At 50.4% G+C, this 18,295-nt stretch overlaps 2 protein-coding genes across 2 annotated transcripts; both read left to right on the forward strand.

Moving 5' to 3' along the window:
• Window positions 1-608: 608 nt before the first annotated feature.
• HOXB2 (homeobox B2) lies at window positions 609-3,030 on the forward strand. Its single transcript, XM_012766038.2, has 2 exons — window positions 609-1,204; window positions 1,947-3,030. Exons 1-2 carry the CDS (start codon window positions 817-819, stop codon window positions 2,621-2,623), a joined length of 1,065 nt encoding a protein of 354 aa, XP_012621492.1. The 5' UTR covers window positions 609-816; the 3' UTR covers window positions 2,624-3,030.
• Window positions 3,031-13,710: 10,680 nt separating this feature from the next.
• On the forward strand, window positions 13,711-16,168 carry HOXB1 (homeobox B1). Its single transcript, XM_012766035.3, has 2 exons — window positions 13,711-14,394; window positions 14,845-16,168. The coding sequence occupies exons 1-2, from the start codon at window positions 13,818-13,820 to the stop codon at window positions 15,171-15,173; spliced, it is 906 nt and encodes a 301-aa protein (XP_012621489.1). The 5' UTR covers window positions 13,711-13,817; the 3' UTR covers window positions 15,174-16,168.
• Window positions 16,169-18,295: the final 2,127 nt, after the last annotated feature.

The following is an 18,295-nucleotide window of genomic DNA, read 5'->3' on the forward strand; positions in this document are numbered from 1 at the left end:
AGCTTTGGAGGCCAGAGGCCCCAAAGTGCCTTTCACTATCTTATCTCAGTCTTCTGTCAGGCTGGGAATGCCTGTCCATTTTCCAAGATTTAACTGTTGCTTTTGAAGGGTGGGATGGGGACACTAGTGCTAAGGATTATAAATCTATCTTCTTTATTTGCATCTTAACGCTACCTTTTTCAAAGAATGGAAGCCTCTTTCTACTCTTCCTTCAATATTAAGATTCTCATTCGTCTTTCCTTTTTCGAGAGGGGAGGATGTTGTTGACCATAAAGAAAGCATTAATTTACTCTATTAAAAATATCTGGAAAAGAGGAAGATTTCTCAGATTCCCGTTTCCAGGCTCCCACAACCTCCCATCCTCTGAAGGGGATGAGGAAGAGGTTCCTCTAGCTTTTCCGGAGAAAGGGAGGCCTTGGAGAGAGAGTGTGAGGCACTGGTGTAAGGAATGGGGGCTCATGGTGTCCAGGTCGTGGTCCTCTGGAGTTTTTGAATCAATTAAAGCAAATAATGCTCTCTGTTTTCCACCAGGCCCAGACGAGCGATTGGCCGAGGCCGGTCCCGTGACCATGAATTCCCTGCAATTTCGCTGGAGTCCTGGGTTTAATAGAGAGAGTCCCCATACGCTTGTATTTATCAGCAATATACAATTATAAAGGCCCAAAATTAAAAAAAAAAAGAGAGAGAGAGAGAGAAATCTCCCCCTCCCAAAATCGCTCCATCACATAAACCTGGGGGGGGCAGGAGGGGGGGTCCCTTCCGATCCTCCCTCCTGACGCCCCCCCCAGCAGGCCCCCTCCCCCACCATTGAAAGCCATGAATTTTGAATTTGAGAGGGAGATTGGGTTTATAAACAGCCAGCCATCGCTCGCCGAGTGTCTGACTTCCTTCCCCGCTGTCTTGGAGACATTTCAAACTTCATCAATCAAAGAGTCGACATTAATTCCTCCTCCTCCTCCTTTCGAGCAAACCTTCCCCAGCCTCCAGCCCGGCGCCTCCACCCTTCAGAGACCCAGGAGCCAAAAGCGAGCCGAAGATGGGCCAGCTCTGCCGCCGCCACCGCCGCCGCTCCCCGCTGCCCCCCCAGCCCCCGAGTTCCCCTGGATGAAAGAGAAGAAATCCGCCAAGAAACCCAGCCAATCCGCCGCGTCTCCTTCCCCGGCCGCCTCCTCCGTCCCGGCCTCCCGGGTCGGATCGCCTGCAGGTCGGTAAGCGTGGTGGGGGTGGGGTGAGGGGCAGCTAGAAGAGAGGGGGAGAAAGAGCGGTGGGGGGGTTAAAAAAGGTGGCGAGACTGTTGGGGTTCCTTGCCCCGTCCATTCTTAGGATGGGGAAGCAGAATATCCCGCTGGGGTTCAGGCCTAGCCTCTGCCAGCATTTTTTTTATTCTACAGCAGATTTTGGAAGCTGGTTGGGGAAGCGCTTTTTCTCTGCTAGAAGAAAAAGATTCGATCGAGATTTTCGCCCATAACTGTAGGGAATGAATGTGTTGTTGCTGGGATTGAATCTGGAGGCAGGAAAAGAGGCGGTCCTCCCTCCCCCAGCCCTAAGAGAACAGAGGGAATTTAAGAGCTGGGAAGAGGGGTGAAGAACAACCTTTTACGAACCCTGTCCCGGGTTGGGTTGGAAAGTTCCGATTTGAGGGGTCCCCTGGGAGGAGTTGGTGGGGGGGTCTCTGAGGTTCTGGGCGCGAAAGGGAGCGGCTCCTCTCTCGCTGCACGGCCTGTGGGCGGCTCTGAATACTTTGCATCCACCCGGGCCACTGCTGTCTGCTAGGGAGAGAGCGCAAAGAACCGAAAAGCAGTGAGAGCGAGCCTCTTTGGTTGGGGGGAAAGGAAGGGGAGACTGATGATATTGTTTTTGGCGGATGGGGTAGTCTTTATCTCAGCTGAACTGAGGTTGGGCTGAGGACACGGCCCGCTGTGACGCCCAGCCTGTTTTCCCCGTAGATGGCCCGGGACTGCCGGAGGTTGCTGGCGGCGGGGCGCGCAGGCTGCGTACGGCTTACACCAACACGCAGCTGCTGGAGCTGGAGAAGGAATTCCACTTTAACAAGTACCTGTGCCGTCCGCGCCGCGTCGAGATCGCGGCCTTGCTGGACCTCACCGAGAGGCAGGTCAAAGTCTGGTTCCAGAATCGGCGCATGAAGCACAAGCGGCAGACGCAGCACCGGGAGCCACCCGACGGGGAGCCAGCTGGTCCTGGCGCCCTGGAGGACACCGGCGACCCCGCCGAGGAGCCCGCGACCAGCCCAGGCGGTCCCTCCGCCTCGCGGGCGGCGCGGGAAGCTTGCTCTCACCCGCCTGAGGTCGCGCCAGGGCCCCTGGGCGGCCCAGGTCCCTTGCCTTTTGCCGATCGCTTGGAGGGCGCGGCGAGCCCCGGCTGCGCGCTGCTTGGGTCCGGCGGTCCCGAGCCCCGGCTATTGCCAGAAGACGCCTTCCCGGAGCGGCAGGATTCGCCTTTCCTGCCCGACCTCAACTTCCTCGCGGCCGACTCCTGTTTCCAGCTGTCCGGAGGCCTCTCTCCGAACCTACAGGGTTCGTTCGACAGCCCTGTCCCCTTTTCCGAGGAAGACCTGGACTTCTTCACCAGCACGCTCTGTGCCATCGACCTGCAGTTTCCCTAACCTGTTTCCTCCTCCCGGCCCTTTGGACCCCCACCCTCCTTGGCAGTTTGCTGGAAAAACTGAGCCTCCCTAGCCCCCCAGTTGCGTAGATATGTGTTTTGCTAAAATCCAGGTATTATTGAATTAGCATTTAATTCACTCCCTTTCTTTCTCTAAAATATTGGGCACTCGGGGCATCTCTTTCAAATCACACAGAAAAATTCCATTTGGTAGACTCCTTCCAACGAAATCTCAGGAATAATTAAACTCTAGGGGGACTTTCTTAAAACGAACTAGAGGGACCTATTTTCCTCTTTTTTTTAAGTTTTAGACAGTAGATTATTTATTAAAATTAATAATAGGAAAAGGGGAAAGTATTTATTGTACATTATTTTCATAGATGGAATAAATGTCTTTCTAATACGAAAGTGAGTGCTTGTGTTGGGACTTAGTCCCTTTCCCCGTGTTCCCAGGGGCCGCCGTCATCCCTCCAGGACCTGCGCGAAGTTTGTCAGGTTCAGTGGCCCTCTCGACTGCTAAATCCCCTGGGCCGGCAAAGTCCGGGTGATACAAAGGGAGCCCCGGTTGGCGGCCGCTTCTCCACCCACCGCTCCGGGAAAAGTTGAGGGGTTGCTGGAAGCTCAGTCACCCTCCCACACAGACACAGTCGGACAGAGGGCCTTCGGCCCTGCGCGGGTGTTCCCTGGGCCTCTGCTTAGACATGAAGGTGGGCAGACGGAGGGAGAGGGTGTGTGCGAGCAGAGCAGGGTGCAGGAGAGGAGGCCTGGGGACAGCCTTCCGGGGCACTGCGGGGCGCAGAGGTTTCCTTGAATTGAGAGGGATCCTAGGGCTTCCCAGGCTTCTTGCTTCGGTGCCCGAAGCGGGGTGGAGGGCCTTATCGGAACGCAGAAGGGCTGAGGACACGAAGCCTGGGGCACGAGCCGGGCCTCCTAGGAGCGGTAGGGTGGCCAAGGAATGGAGCGGGGATGGGGATTTCCCCATATCCAGGGTTGGTCACTGGCTTCCAAGGGTGCAAGAAAAGAGGTCGGCTGAGAAATGTGGCGCTGCCAGTCACCCCGGGGTTGGAAGAGCATCCGAGAAGCAGCGAGGCGACAAGCCCAGGGAGGCCCGGGCAGCGTCGGAGGCACTCGGCCGGCGGAGAGAGAAGGAGGAGCGAGGAGGGCGGGAGGGAGACCGGGAAGCAAGGCGGATGCTCAAAATGGCGCCGGGCCGGCGCGGAGGGCGAGCCGAGCGCCCGCGGCCGCCATGACAGCCGCTTCGGACGGGCCCGGCCCGGCCCGGGGCCCTGCCGCCGCCCCACCCTCTTCCCGCTGGATCTTCTGGACGCCAGGGAAGAAAGGGACACAGGGAGCCTCCCATTAGTTTTTGTTTGTGATTATTATTATTATTTTTTATTTTTAAAATGAACCCAACGGATGCGTAGGACGCGAGGAGGAAGCGGGGTCTGGGCGGACCGAGGGAGGGAAGGAGAGTGGCGGGTCTGCGGGCCCAGGTCTGCCTGGCCTAGTCTGTCTTTAGATCCTTCGCTCTGGGATTTGAAGCCAGGCCAGGGCTTTCTCCAAATGCAGACCCACCCGTCTTGGGCCAACAATTTCATTTTCCATCTCGACACCATGTCCAGTTCCCCACCCAACTTTGCCCGGATCCTTGTAAACCTGGTAACCGGGAACCAAGGATCAATCTCCCCCGTCTGCTTCCTGGTTTGCTCTGGGAACGCGGAGATTTAAAAGGCCCTAGAAAGCCATCCATCCTCCTTAGGTTTACTTAATATTTCTCCGGCTCAGAAACAGACACTGCGGGGCTACTTCCCTGGCAGATGCTGCCATTCTCTAAAAGCAGTTTATTTCCTGGGCCTCTCAGACTTTCCCCTGGACCAGCAGGACAGGAACTTAGAGAACCTGGCACTGAGAATCAGCAACTGTCAGCGTGAGGAGGGAGCCAACACAGGTTGTGACATAGAAGACTAGACAGGCAGGCCCTTTGCATATTTTTTTAACAGGTCTCTCAGTGTGGAAAGTACACACATTATTTAGCTGGAATTTAATCCCTTAAACTGTCTTAATATAGAATTCATCTCATGCATTAAATAATCTTATGTCATGTTGAATTGCACTTATTTCTCTCATAAATAAATTAATATAGAACAATTAGATGTGTTATTATAATAATATCGTGTATCCTAGTTTATTTTCCCTCATAAAATATATAGGTATGAAATAAATTCAATATATTAAAGTAATAATACACAGCTTATTGGCTTGTGTGTTTATTTTCCCCATAAATAAGTGAATATACAATATATTAAAACTACACTATACATCTCATTGGGCTGTGTGTTTATTTCTCCATAAAATATGCCCATAGGCAGTGTTGAACATCTTAAAAATCATAGCACATAAGCCATCTCTACACTAGCAAAATGAAACAGACATTTCAGCTGGGGCTTTGATTTCTATGGACAACCAAACTAGATAATTTGGTCTAATTAAAAATGCTCTTGCAGCTATAGCAGGTTGTTACAAAGATCAAGAATACCAGGAAGATCCTGCTAATGGCCCACTTTCTGGTTTCTTTGGTGAAAAGGAGAGCACCCTTCATCACTGCCAAAAAATGCAGAGTCTGCTCTGCTGGAGACAATTCCCATCCTAGAATGATGGTCTGCAACACTCAGGGGCCTCTGAGGTGCCAGTTCTCTAGAGCCTGGCTACTCCATGGGCCAGCAGCAAGCAGCATCAGCACTACCTGTGAGCTACTTAGAAATGCAGAATCTCAGGCTCCACTCCAGACTTACTGAATCAGAATCTGAAATTTAACAGATTTCCAAGTGATTTACATGCACATTAAAGTCTGAGATGTACTGCTACCTCCATGCTTAAGAATTTTTTTTTTTTGAGACAGAGTCTCACTTTGTTGCCCAGGCTAGAGTGAATGCCATGGCGTCAGCCTAGCATAGCTCACAGCAACCTCAGACTCCTGGGCTCAAGCAATCCTACTGCCTCAGCCTCCCAAGTAGCTAGGACTACAGGCATGCACCACCATGCCCGGCTAATTTTTTCTCTATATATCAGTTGGCCAATTAATTTCTTTCTATTTATAGTAGAGACGGGGTCTCGCTCTTGCTCAGGCTGGTTTCGAACTCCTGACCTCAAGCAATCCGCCCGCCTCAGCCTCCCGGAGTGCTAGGATTACAGGTGTGAGCCACCACGCATGGTCCATACTTAAGAATTTTTGACTCACTTTACCTGGCCACTGCCTACCAATTCTCCCAACCCAAACCTAGTGGCCCAAGGGGCAGGGAATCTCAGGTCCTGCCTGGGGCTATATCAGTCCTGATTCCTCCCCGCCAAAGTGACTGAGGAACCAGGAAGTTCCAACCAAAGGTTCTATCTACCTGTTTAGATTCAGGTACTTTGGATATCCTAGGGGTGAGAATTTCCCAGTCCAGGTATTTCCTGTTGGCTGAATATTAGAGAGGAGTTGGAACTCTTTTTACAGGAAACACACAAAGACTTTCCTGTCTCTCTCCTTTCCCAAATTCACAAAATTCACCATCTCTGATAACACCACAGCAGAACAAAGAAGCAATGCATTTCTGGAAGGAAATGATTCCCATCTTCAATCTCCCCACACAACTTCAAATCCAAGGGAATGCCTGGCAATTTGGGATTCATAAAGGATTGGGATTCAGGGTGCCTATGTGTTCCAAATCAACTCCTTTTCCTTTTTTTCACCTTTGGGCTCAACCTGTTTGGCCCAAGCTTTCCCAGTTGGTAAGGAGAAGGAAGGGGAAGAGGAGTGGTTCCCAGACAGGGCAGCAGACCCCCCAGGGCTGGTGGCAAGTTAGAGGGCAGCACCAGGCTGCTGCACTCACTTATCCAATGTTGACTGGGGCAGGGATGCCCTTGGGTCAGGACCAACTGTGAGTGGTCTACAGTATAGACTGGTTATAAATTGGTGTGGTTGGAGTAGGAATGTTCAGCTCAGCCCAGAAAACTGCTGGTCAGTTTGCCCTGCTCTTAGTGGATCATTCTTTTAAGATCCAAGGCTCATTAATATTATGGTGAAAGCAAAGGACCATTAGACTGAGGAATTACTTGCAATTGTGATAACCCTGAGTCATTTAAAAAAAAAGTTAACTTATGCCTGGGCAAGTCCCTTCCCCTTTCTGGACCTCAGTTTCTCTATCTTGTGAAATAAATGGAAGAATTTAATGCCTCTAATGTACTCTACATTAATATAGGCTAAATGTATATTTGCTAGTCTTCTCAAGCAATGTATTAAATATTTATTATGGCCAATGTCATGTGGTCATAAGTAACTCTTGGTGTTTGACAATAACCTACCTCCACGTATCTGGTGGGGCCATTTTAACAAATTTTAATATGCATCTCTATATCAACAATCATGCCTCAATCATTATTTAAATAAGTAGGGAGAAACATCTTTTCGATAAGTATTTAATTGGGAGCAGTGCTGTGTGCCAGGTAGTCAATAAATATGAATATCCAAAAGTGTCTTAACCAAGTTTTCCTCTGGATTTCATCCTCTGCCACCTTCCCCAACATTTGGTTATATTTTCTTTTGTTTTTAAAGAAAGTAGGCCATTTCATATAAATAGATCCACCAAACTTCTTTGACATGGTGTACTCTATTTTAAGTCTTCTTTAGTTAGGTTTTATCTGGTTGCTGAGGCATCAGATCATAGGCACAATTTTTTTTTTTTTTTGAGACAGAATCTCACACTCTGTTGCCCAGGCTACAGTGCCATCGCATCAGCCTAGCTCACAGCAACCTCAAACTCCTGGGCTCGGCTGGCCGGGCGGGCGCAGTGCCTCACGCCTGTAATCCTAGCACTCTGGGAGGCCGAGGTGGGCCAGATTGCTCAAGGTCAGGAGTTCAAAACCAGCCTGAGCAAGAGCGAGACCCCATCTCTACTATAAATTGAAAGAAATTAATTGGCCAACTAAATATAGAAAAAACTTAGCCGGGCATGGTGGCACATGCCTGTAGTCCCAGCTACTTGGGAGGCTGAGGCAGCAGGATTGCTTGAGCCCAGGAATTTGAGGTTGCTGTGAGCTAGGCTGACGCCATGACACTCACTCTAGCCTGTGCAACAAAGCGAGACTCTGTCTCAAAAAAACAAAACCTCTCAGAATGCTAAGATTACAGGCATGAGCCACCATGCCTGGCCCATAGGCGCGATTTCTGAGTCTCCCTAAATAGCACTACTGAATTCCCCTACCCACTTCTTTCCCAAGTCTCTGGCAAGCACTTGCTCACCCACTATACCTCTTTTTAGAATGTGCTCTCAGTCACAAGCATGCCTTTACTTTGCAGAAGGTGGCCTCTAGAGCCCCCCTTTATCCCCTCTGCCTGAGCCTGGAATGTCCCAGATCCTCCATTGACTCCTCCAGCTGAGCTCTGCCTCACCCCTCTTCTCTCTTCTGCTCCCCAAGCCCCCGTCTCTTTCTCCACATTTAGTGGTAAGGCAAATATTTAGTGCCTGAAGGAGAACTAACAAATTGTGTCTTCCTCAAAGGGAGACTGAACAGTGAAGAAATCCCTTAAAACCTTCCCTAACTCCTAAACACCACAGAAAAATCACAGTCTGGACAGTCATTCAGATCCAAATTCAGCATTATCAGTGTTTGATAAGATTTCCAAAGTGGACATTTCGGCCAGAACTATCACACTTAGATAAACCTAATTTAGTAGAAAATTATTTTAGTTCTTCATGTCACTCTAACTTTTCCTTTTAGAAAGATCCCAACCATTATTTAATCATGCCCCCAATTATTCACTCAAGATGAAAGTTTACATCCTGTTGATCTATCTAGATCCCAGAAGTCAGGTTCAACCCCTTCTTCCTCTGGGAAGGATAGTTTCTAACCTAATTCCTTATGGAAAAAGAGACAACCTCCTCCCTAGAAAACTTTTCCCAAATATTTCGAAAACCAAGAAGTTCTTTCTAATATCCAACCTCAAACCTTTCTGCTGCAATTTTAAACATTTGGGTTCTTTACAGATATAAAATATTAGGCTTTAGTTTTCAAAAAGATCTTTAGCTTAGAAGAAAATCCTTTGCCTAAACAGAGCCAACCTTCTCAATTCTCAATGAAGTTTTCATATGGTAAAGTACATATTGCATAATATATGGCGATATGTTACATGAAAATATAGCACATATACTATTCTACTAACAGATATTTCCATATTTTATTATTTATTTTTATTTATTTATTTATTTATTTTTATTTTTATTTTGAGGCAGAGTCTCGCTTTGTTGCCCCGGCTAGAGTGAGTGCCGCGGCGTCAGCCTAGCTCACAGCAACCTCAAACTCCTGGGCTCAAGCAATCCTGCTGCCTCCGCCTCCTGAGTAGCTGGGACTACAGGCATGTGCCACCATGCCCGGCTGATTTTTTCTATATATATTAGTTGGCCAATTAATTGCTTTATTTATAGTAGAGACAGGGTCTCGCACTTGCTCAGGCTGGTTTCGAACTCCTGACCTCGAGGAATCCGCCTGCCTCGGCCTCCCAGAGTACTAGGATTACAGGCATGAGCCACCGAGCCCGGCCCTATTTTTATTTATTTATTTATTTTGAGACAGAGTCTCGCTTTGTTGCCCAGGCTAGAGTGAGTGCCGTGGCGTCAGCCCAGCTCACAGCAACCTCAGTCTCCTGGGCTCAAGCAATCCTCCTGCCTCAGCCTCCCGAGTAGCTGGGACTACAGGCATGCGCCACCATGCCCAGCTAATTTTTTCTATATATATTAATTGGCCAATTAATTTCTTTCTATTTATAGTAGAGATGGGGTCTCGCTCTTGCTCAGGCTGGTCTCGAACTCCTGAGCTCAAATGATCCACCCACCTCGGCCTCCCAGAGAACTAAGATTACAGGAATGAGCCACCGCGCCCGGCTCCATATTTTAATAATGTTAGTTATATTAAAAAACACGACTGACTCATACTATTTCAGAATGTGTATGTAAGGTTAATATCATACATTTAGAGAGTTCTCTATGGTTTATATTTTCTTGTTTTCTTTAATCCTACTAACAATGCAGTGAAGTAAGTAGTATTAAACCCATTCTTCTTCTCTGAGGTTCATACTCAGAGAAGTCAAGCAACTTGTTGAGAGTTATAATGCTAAAAAATGGCCAGGTAAGGGCTTGAACACAAGTATTCTGGCCCTAAATCTGGTACTCATTCCATTACTATATGTACCGCCCACAGTATAGGATTCTCAACCAGATCCATGATGATTTAACTAGTTATATATTAAGGCCGGCTTAGTGACTCATGCTCGTAATCCTAGCACTCTGGGAGGCCGAGGCTGGCAGATTGCTCAAGGTCAGGAGTTCAAAACAAGCCTGAGCAATAGTGAGATCCCATCTCTACTAAGAAAGAAAGAAAGAAAGAAAGAAAGAAAGAAAGAAAGAAAGAAAGAAAGAAAGAAAGAAAGAAAGAAAGAAAGAAAGAAATTGGCCAAGTAATATATATAGAAAAAGTTAGCTGGGCATGGTGGCCCATGCCTGTGGTCCCAGCTACTCAGGAGGCTGAGGCAGAAGGATCATTTGAGCCCAGGAGTTTGAGGTTGCTGTGAGCTAGGCTGACGCCACGGCACTCTAGCCTGGGCAACAGAGTGAAGCTAGGCTGATGCCACAGCACTCTAGCCTGGGCAACAGAGTGAGACTCTGTCTCAAAAAAAAACAAAACAAAAAAAAACGAGTTATGTATTAATAGAAACAACATCCAATTCATACTTTATCCTTCCTCCAACAGCAACAAAAAGCCATCTCTTCGTTTTTTTAATTTAATTTAATTTTTTCAACACCACAGGAGCCCAAATTGCAAAAAGAGCCATCTCTTATAGTGAAAAAATTACAATCCTGAATATTGTTTTAGTTCTTAAACTCCAACCTTTGATCTTGGGTTTGGCCTCCTAAGATTTGGGTTGAAGAGAGGAGACAGAGACATTTAAGGCCTCAGGAAAGAACTGTTAGATTGCTCCTGCCAACCCCCCAATGAAAGCAACTTACTCCACAGAAAGGATTATAATCTGAGGTTTAAGCATCTAACATAGGCCCATTCTGATTAGAATGGTCTCCCCGCCTTACATTCTCAGTGTGATATGGACCAACAACCCCCAAAGATAATTTCAGTCCTAAACATGTCTATTTTTTTCTCTTTGCTGTCTTATATGTAAGCAGATCATACAATCTAGGAAATAAACTTTATTTCACTCTCGTGTTAAGTCCACCCAGACCCTATCTAGTGAATTTAATTTAGTCAACCAAAAAAATCCTCTAGTCCCATAGATTACTCCTCCAGCTTGTGAAGCTTCTTTTAAGGAGGAGGAGCTTGGGAACCTACTAAGCCAAGTTGCTTGGTTCTCCCAGTCCTTTCTGCTGGAGCTGGGAACTTTGGGAAATTTTAAAATACCTGCTACACAAGAGAAGGTGGCAAGGCCTAGGGATGCATTGGATAGCATAGTGAATTTGGAAGACCGAGGCCAAAGCAATCACTGCAATGGACAGCATAGCTGGAGGCACTTTTGCACCAGCCTTTTCTTCCTGTCATTAATAAAAGACTATTGGTGACTTGGGCTGTTGTAGAGGGGATGCATTTCCCCAACTCCCAGACAGATCTGTGCTGTTTTATTAACTGATTTGAAATTTACTTTTTCCTTTAGACCTCAAATTGTTCTCTTCCTTAGTGGGGCAAAGGATAGGGTGAGAAGGTTCTTCCTGGGATGAGGAAAAGGTGGAAAGTGAAGAAGTTTCAGGTCTCTCAGGCCCAGAATAACCAGATCAGATATAGGCCTAACTCAGATTTGGGGTTAGAAGACAAATCCTAGTTCCCTCCACCGAAAGTTTTCTCCAAAGGTCTCAGCCTATGTGTAGGACATCTTAAAATAAGAGGAAAAAGTTGGGAGTGTCTGCAAATCCCTCTCCAAAAAAAGGTGAAATAGAAAGAAATAAGCTTGCTCCCATCTCAATAATCCTTTTCTCTTCAATCTCTCTGCCAGGCCACTCCCCCTTCCCCCTCCCCACCACCTCAGTTCTCCTTCCTGTTGTCTGCCCTCATCCCTTTGGCAAGTGAACATTCTCTCACTCTCCCCCATTACATCTCTCTTAGGGAGTTACCAGCTGGACCCCTTCCCCCACCTTGGAGCAGGTCTGAAGCAGAGTCACAAAGGAAAAGGAGACAGGGGTTCTGTGACATGCTTTGAGCTCTTTCCTCAAAAGAAAGAGGAAGCCAAGCCAGGCCCACAGTTATTAGAGAAGGGAAGGGCAGTGTGATGCTGGTGCCAGAATAGAAAGCAGGAGAGGGGACCATAAAGAAGGACAAGCAAAACCAAGGGGAATGGAAAACAGAGGATGGAGAGACACAGAGGCTGTGAGAGACACCTTTGGGGTCCTTTGGAGAGGGAGAAGTACTCACCCTACCCTTTTTGGGGTGGGGAAACTTAAGAATTTTGGAGGGTCCTCGCTGAACCTGTCCCACCTGCTTCCCCTTCCTCTCCTCAGCTCAGTTGTTTACAGAGATCCCTCCCTGAACTCTTGCCCTCCTGGACTTGCCGGAGCTCCAGCCCCAGGCCTCCGTCCAGGCAGACACCCTGACAGGTTACAAATGAGCGTGGGTGTTAGATTGCGCCAAGCTCTTGTTCTCAGAGTGTGTCCGGAGGAGGAGGAAAAAGAATCAATGGGCTCTACCTAAGAGCTTCTCTTCTAGTCCCTTCCAGGTCTAGGGTCTGAGAGAGTGAGGAAGGCACTTCCTGTTTTCCTCCCCAATGGACAGTGAAGCAGAAAGGGGTGAGATTCCACTCCAGAGCCTTAGAAGTCAGAGCCTCAGGGCCACCACACTGATTCTCCCACTCTGAGCAAACTCCCTTTATCAAGTCTAGAAAATTCACTGAAAATTTGAGTAATCTTTAAGATTTAACTGGTATTGAATTTATGGATTTGAGGCTTGGATTTTTGGTTGTGTTTTTGCTTTTTTGGAAGAGGATGAAGGGTGGTGACAGAGAGAGGAGTAGGAGGGAATCAGAAGAATGTAGGGTCTCCACTAGTTTTAAACACTTTGAGAAGAGAATAAAAATTCCCCTCCTCTTCACCCCCCTGTAAACATCACCTAGCTCTGCTCATTGTGGCTCTCTGGAGAGATATAGGGAGTTATTTAAGTCTGAGTGAGTGAGCCAGCTACAGCTATGGATGGCTAGAGAGAGGATAAATACATCTAGAGAGATGAGTTGATGGATAGGTAGGGAGCGAATATAAATATGGAGAAAGATGGACGAACAGAGAGATGGATTGAGACAGAGAGAAAATAAAGAGAGGCTGAGGGAGAGAAATGGATGTGTGAATGAGGAGAGAGTGCTTATACAGAGAGATGAAGAGAGGAATGGGGCGTTTCTCATCCTTTTCTCTACATTTCTGTAGTCCTGCCTTGCTCCGCGAAATGCCATTTCCCCACCCCTCACTTAATGAATTCTTCCTCTAGATTCCAGACCCTGCCTCTTACCCTTAGGTGTTTTTGCAGCCCCTCCTTTCACAGTCATCCATTTGGCCCAAGATAACATACCTCACCCTGCTGTCCTAGCCCATCAACCCCAGACAAACTGGGAGAAAGGATCATGGAGTAGGAGTTCTGGGCAAAATACGGAGGCTAGATTCCCACCTCCAGGTCTTGGGGGGAAGGTTTCTTTGAGGGGTGGGAATGGTGAGGGGCAGCTGGGTTGAATTTGTCCAAATCTAATAACCCAGGAGCCTATTGAAGGCCTTGGGGGCTGGGAGGGGAGGAAAGTCTTGAATATTCTTCTAACTTTTCCCCCCTCTCCCTCTGGTCCCTTCTTTCCAAAAGTCTTTGAAGAAAGATGTTTTTGACGCTTCCATGTCGCTCTCAGATGGATGGGCTGCGGGTGATTGAAGTGTCTTTGTCATGCTAATGCTTGGGGGGTGATGGATGGGCGCTGGGGCTGCCAAACTCTGGCCCGCTTTGCCCATTGGCCTGGGAGAGATCACATGTGCCCCCCCACCCCCACTCCCTACCCCCTTCCTAGGGGAGTGTTGGCCCAGGCGAGCTGGGCCAGGCCATGGATGCAAGCCTCAGCGCTGTGACATACTGCCGAAAGGTTGTAGGGCAAGAGGGTGTCTCCCCCAAACGGGCCGACCCTCCTGCGGCCTCGACGCATGGACTATAATAGGATGAACTCCTTCTTAGAGTACCCACTCTGTAACCGGGGACCCAGCACCTACAGCGCCCACAGCGCCCCAACCTCCTTCCCCCTCAGCTCAGCTCCAGCCGTTGACAGCTACGCAGGCGAGGGTCGCTATGGCGGGGGCCTCCCCAGCCCCGCGCTCCAGCAGAACTCGGGCTATCCCGCTCAGCAGCCGCCTTCAGCACTGGGGGTGCCCTTCCCCAGCTCCGCGCCCTCGGGGTACGCCCCGGCCGCCTGCAGCCCCAGCTATGGGCCTTCTCAGTACTACCCTCTGGGTCAATCGGAAGGAGATGGAAGCTATTTTCATCCCTCGAGCTACGGGTCCCAGCTAGCGGGTTTGTCCGACGGCTACGGAGCCGGTGGAGCGGGCCCCGGGCCGTACCCTCCGCCGCAGCCCCCTTACGGGACTGAGCAGGCGGCGAGCTTTGCACCGTCCTACGCTGATCTCCTCTCTGAGGACAAGGAATCGTCCTGCGGGTCAGAAACCAGCACCCCCACGGCCCGGACCTTCGACTGGATGAAGGTTAAGAGAAATCCACCCAAGACAGGTAGGGCTCAGAGCTGGCCACCCCCTCTCCGGGGCCCAAAGTGGCTCTCCTGCCCCTGCACCGAGATGGCCTGGGCGGGGTTATTCTTCAGCCAGGTAAGAGCAGGTAAGATAGAGGCAGGCAAGAGCATTCTCAGGTCAGGTGAAGTCTCCCCACCCAGCAGGAGCCCGGTCACGCCCAGAGGAAGTCTCCCTACCCACTCCATTCCCAGATCCGTGCACCCAGCACGGGCCCAGGACCTAGTGTGCTTCGGGGTCAGGGGTGGAAGTATAGGGGAGGTGGCTCCAGATTTGTGGATCACTATTGGGGTCCCCGGTGATCTGTGGGAACTTCGAGAACTGAAGGTGGACAGCATGGTGAATGGAGGCTCAGGGCTGCCCGGGAGGAGGGGAGGAGAAGGAGAAAGAGGTGAGAGAACTGACGTCGCCTTTCTCCCCGCCCCGCCCCTAGCGAAGGTGTCGGAGCTGGGCCTGGGTGCGCCCAGCGGCCTCCGCACCAACTTCACCACGCGGCAGCTGACAGAGCTGGAGAAGGAGTTCCATTTCAACAAGTACCTGAGCCGGGCCCGGAGGGTGGAGATCGCGGCCACCCTGGAGCTCAACGAAACGCAGGTCAAGATTTGGTTCCAGAACCGGCGCATGAAGCAGAAGAAACGCGAGCGGGAGGGAGGCCGGGTACTCCCGGCCCCACCAGGCTGCCCCAAGGAGGCAGCAGGAGATGCCTCGGACCAGTCCACATGCACCTCCCCTGAAGCCTCGCCCAGCTCCGTTACCTCCTGACCTGAACCTCACAACCCACGAGCTTCCAGGCACTGGAGCGCCCCAGTCCAGCCCTCTCCCAGGCTCTCCACAACCGGCCTCGGCTTCACTGCCTGGTGATCCTCTCCAAGGCCCGGACACCAGTTTAGAGCTGGGGGTGGGGGTGGGGAAACCTTTTTCTCAGATCTGGGTGGGGAACTGATGGCTAGGGACCCTACAGGCCCAGAGGCCTGGGAGGCACGGAACCTGTCAAATGTGGAGGGAAGGCTTTTCATCTGGGTATCAGCTCCCCCTCAACATGTGGGTGGGGGTGGGAGCCAGCCCCATCCTCCTGGATTCTCTTTTCCCTTCCAACTTTAGTTTATTCAGTTCAGTGCCTTTGAGCTTCAAGGATTCTCCTCATGAACTCATATCCTAACTTCCTCTTCTAGGCCCAGGACAGATGGAAGGCCTTGAATGTTCTTGTGTGGGAGCTGTTTGGGTGCTGGCATATTATTACCAATCCTTAATCCAGTCACCACAGATCTTACAATAGCACCAGCTGCCTTGTGACAGACCAAAAAGCTCCCCATCTAACCCTATTAACCCTCTCCTGGCACATCTGTATTGCACTAATGCAGCCTCCAGAGGTGGTTTTCTGACACCTGCCTCCTCTCACCAACGACCTCATCACTAAGTCACCAAAGTGTTTTGGAACTTGGTACTCCACAGACTTCTGGAACGCTGTGCAAGGCCTGCCCCCACCAAACCTCAACCAGGAAGGCGCAGGCACGCCCCCACTAGTTCCTCCCCTATTTATTGCCTCCCAGAAAACCCAAGACCCTCTTCCCCATCTCCACCCTACCCTTGGGGGCAGCCAAGGAGGCCCAGGTACTGTGAGGGCTCCTAGTCACAGCAAGCATTTCCCTGAACCGTGGAGGCACCATCCAAGTTTCTGAAAACCTGAGCCGCAAGCAAGCCGGGCTCTCTCTGTACCTCCAACTACCTCATTTCAATAAAGTCTGTGTTTCCTCCCTCTTCCTGCCTGCTTCTGCTCCTCCTTCTAGGGCTAGAGGAGGCCTCATACTCCATAAGCCCTGGGGAAGAGGTGAGGAAAGAGTGGTTGCTGGCTGGTTGGGTTGGAAAGAGCTGAGCTTTAAGATCTCAGCAGGATAAAGAGAAGGACTTACTGGGTTCAGGCCTAAGCAGAACAGGGCCCCAGGCCCCCAGGCCTAACAGTGTCCGTCCACTGGTCATTGAGAGAACTCAGAAAGACATGGAGGAAGAAGACCGGGGAGATCAAACGGTTCCCAGAGGGTCTTGAGAGGAAGACAGGAAAGAGGAGAAACAGATCTGTTTGGAGAAGACAGAAAGAGGGTGCAAGAGGAGGAGGAACTGTGGGGGGAAGGCGAAACAAACTACCCCTTGCCTCCTCCTCAACCCCCTCCGTCCCGCCCAGAGAAAGGCCTGGTTTAGACCCATGGATCCCAGACAAATTCCAGATTGGCATTAACCCCACCGCCCCACCCCAGCCCAGCGCCCATCCAATGACTCCGCGGGCATGTCGGGATCCGAGTGTCTGTGAGAGTCTGGCCTCAGCCCGCCCTCCTTCCTCCAAAATGCCTTTCCGCTGGGGCTCAAGGTGAACGCCCTCGCTCGGGGCGCTGAACTGCAGGAAGGAGGTGGCTGTGAAAGGGCCAAGTGGGGGGTAGGGTGCGGGAGGAGGGCGGATAGCCCGCGTGGGGGGGAGGCTGTCGGGGATGGGAGGGAGAAGTCTCAGTACGGTCAGGGGGCCGGGAAGGGGGGTGGGCGGAGGCGACCGGGGTAAACTCCGATCCCGCGCTGACCTTTTTACCTCGAAGCGCCTCCGGGCTTTCCAAACAAGCTAACAGCACGCCCCGGGGGCAGCTATTGTCTCCGGGCGGGTCCCACTGGCAAACCTTTGGTCCGCGGAGGCGGGGGGCCGGGACTCAGGAAGCTCCGCGGCCGCCAACAAACCGCCATCGCTCACTCGCCCCGGTGCCATCGAGACGTCGCGGGCCTGCCGGCTGCGGCCCGGGTTTATTGATTCCGGTTACCCCGAGAGCCCATGTGCCCCGAGGGCAGGACAGCCTGAGGGGAGAGGGGCAGCGGCCACCCAGGTGGGGTGTCTTATTCACACTGCCATATCTTTAATTCTTGACCTTCCAAAGGAAGAGAGGCAGCTAAAAGGACTAGGAATATACATAAGCAACGTTGAGCATTTGCTTCCTAATGAAATTGGTGCCATTATAGGAGAGGCAGCGTTATCAATAATTGCACAGCCCAGCTGGAGAGGAAGAGAAGTGTGTTGCAAAAGGAAGCCTAGCTTTCCCAGAAGCTGATGTCTTGCCCTCTATCTTTTAAAAATAAATCTATTAACTACTTTTCTGCATTTAATTGAAATTGCCACCAAGCTTGGCTTCCCCAAAGGGTCACCTTGGCAGAGGGGACAAGAGTGAGTGTCTGTGGAAACAAAACTCCCTTTGCTTGGAGCATTCAGTGTGAGCCAGTAGAGCTTTCTGGTTGGGGTATTTGCGGATCCTCCAAACTTTAGACAAGCGAGCAAGAAAGCAGGGAGGAGGAGGAAGGGGCAGTGGTTAGAGGGAAGCCCACGGTCGGGAAGGATGGTGGAGCTGGGTTGCAGACTGGGGCTGGCAGGTCCTGGGGGAGGAGTGATGGAGGGGCCAGGAGGAAAAGGGAAGCCTGGCTGGCTTGGTTTTTGGTGGTAGCAAAAGGAACTATCAGATTCCTCCAGGGAAGGATGAGGGGCAAATCAGTTCTCTGTTAATAGGGGGTGAACTCAAAATAGTCTACAATGAATCTGAGCCTCCCATCTTCTTAGATGCAGAGATCCCGACTCCTCCCCACTTTGTACTCTCCTACTTGAGTCCCACTTCCAATCTGGGGCCCCAGGCAGGTCTACACTGAAGACATTTATTTGGAGAAAGAAAAGATCATTGTATATTTTCCTAGCATAAATGACAACAGGAGAGGATAGTAAACAAACAAAAACACATTTTGCTCCCATTGAGCTAAACTGATGGTCTTGTTAAACTTTCCCCAATAGAAGCCAAATTGCTTCACTCCTAAACTCCTCAAAGCCTTTGAGATTGCTGCTTTTTTCACCACCCTGAGGAAGGGAG

Source organism: Microcebus murinus, chromosome 18 (assembly GCF_040939455.1).
Source record: "Microcebus murinus isolate Inina chromosome 18, M.murinus_Inina_mat1.0, whole genome shotgun sequence".
In the NCBI taxonomy this organism is placed as follows: domain Eukaryota; kingdom Metazoa; phylum Chordata; class Mammalia; order Primates; family Cheirogaleidae; genus Microcebus; species Microcebus murinus.

Bases quoted from the DNA above. Each gene is read 5' to 3' on its own strand.
- HOXB2 (XM_012766038.2), top strand. From the start codon at position 817: ATGAATTTTGAATTTGAGAGGGAGATTGGGTTTATAAACAGCCAGCCA. The intron at 1,205-1,946 runs GTCGGTAAGCGT...TTTTCCCCGTAG, and splicing joins CCGGGTCGGATCGCCTGCAG to ATGGCCCGGGACTGCCGGAG.
- HOXB1 (XM_012766035.3), top strand. From the start codon at position 13,818: ATGGACTATAATAGGATGAACTCCTTCTTAGAGTACCCACTCTGTAAC. The intron at 14,395-14,844 runs GTAGGGCTCAGA...CCCCGCCCCTAG, and splicing joins GAGAAATCCACCCAAGACAG to CGAAGGTGTCGGAGCTGGGC.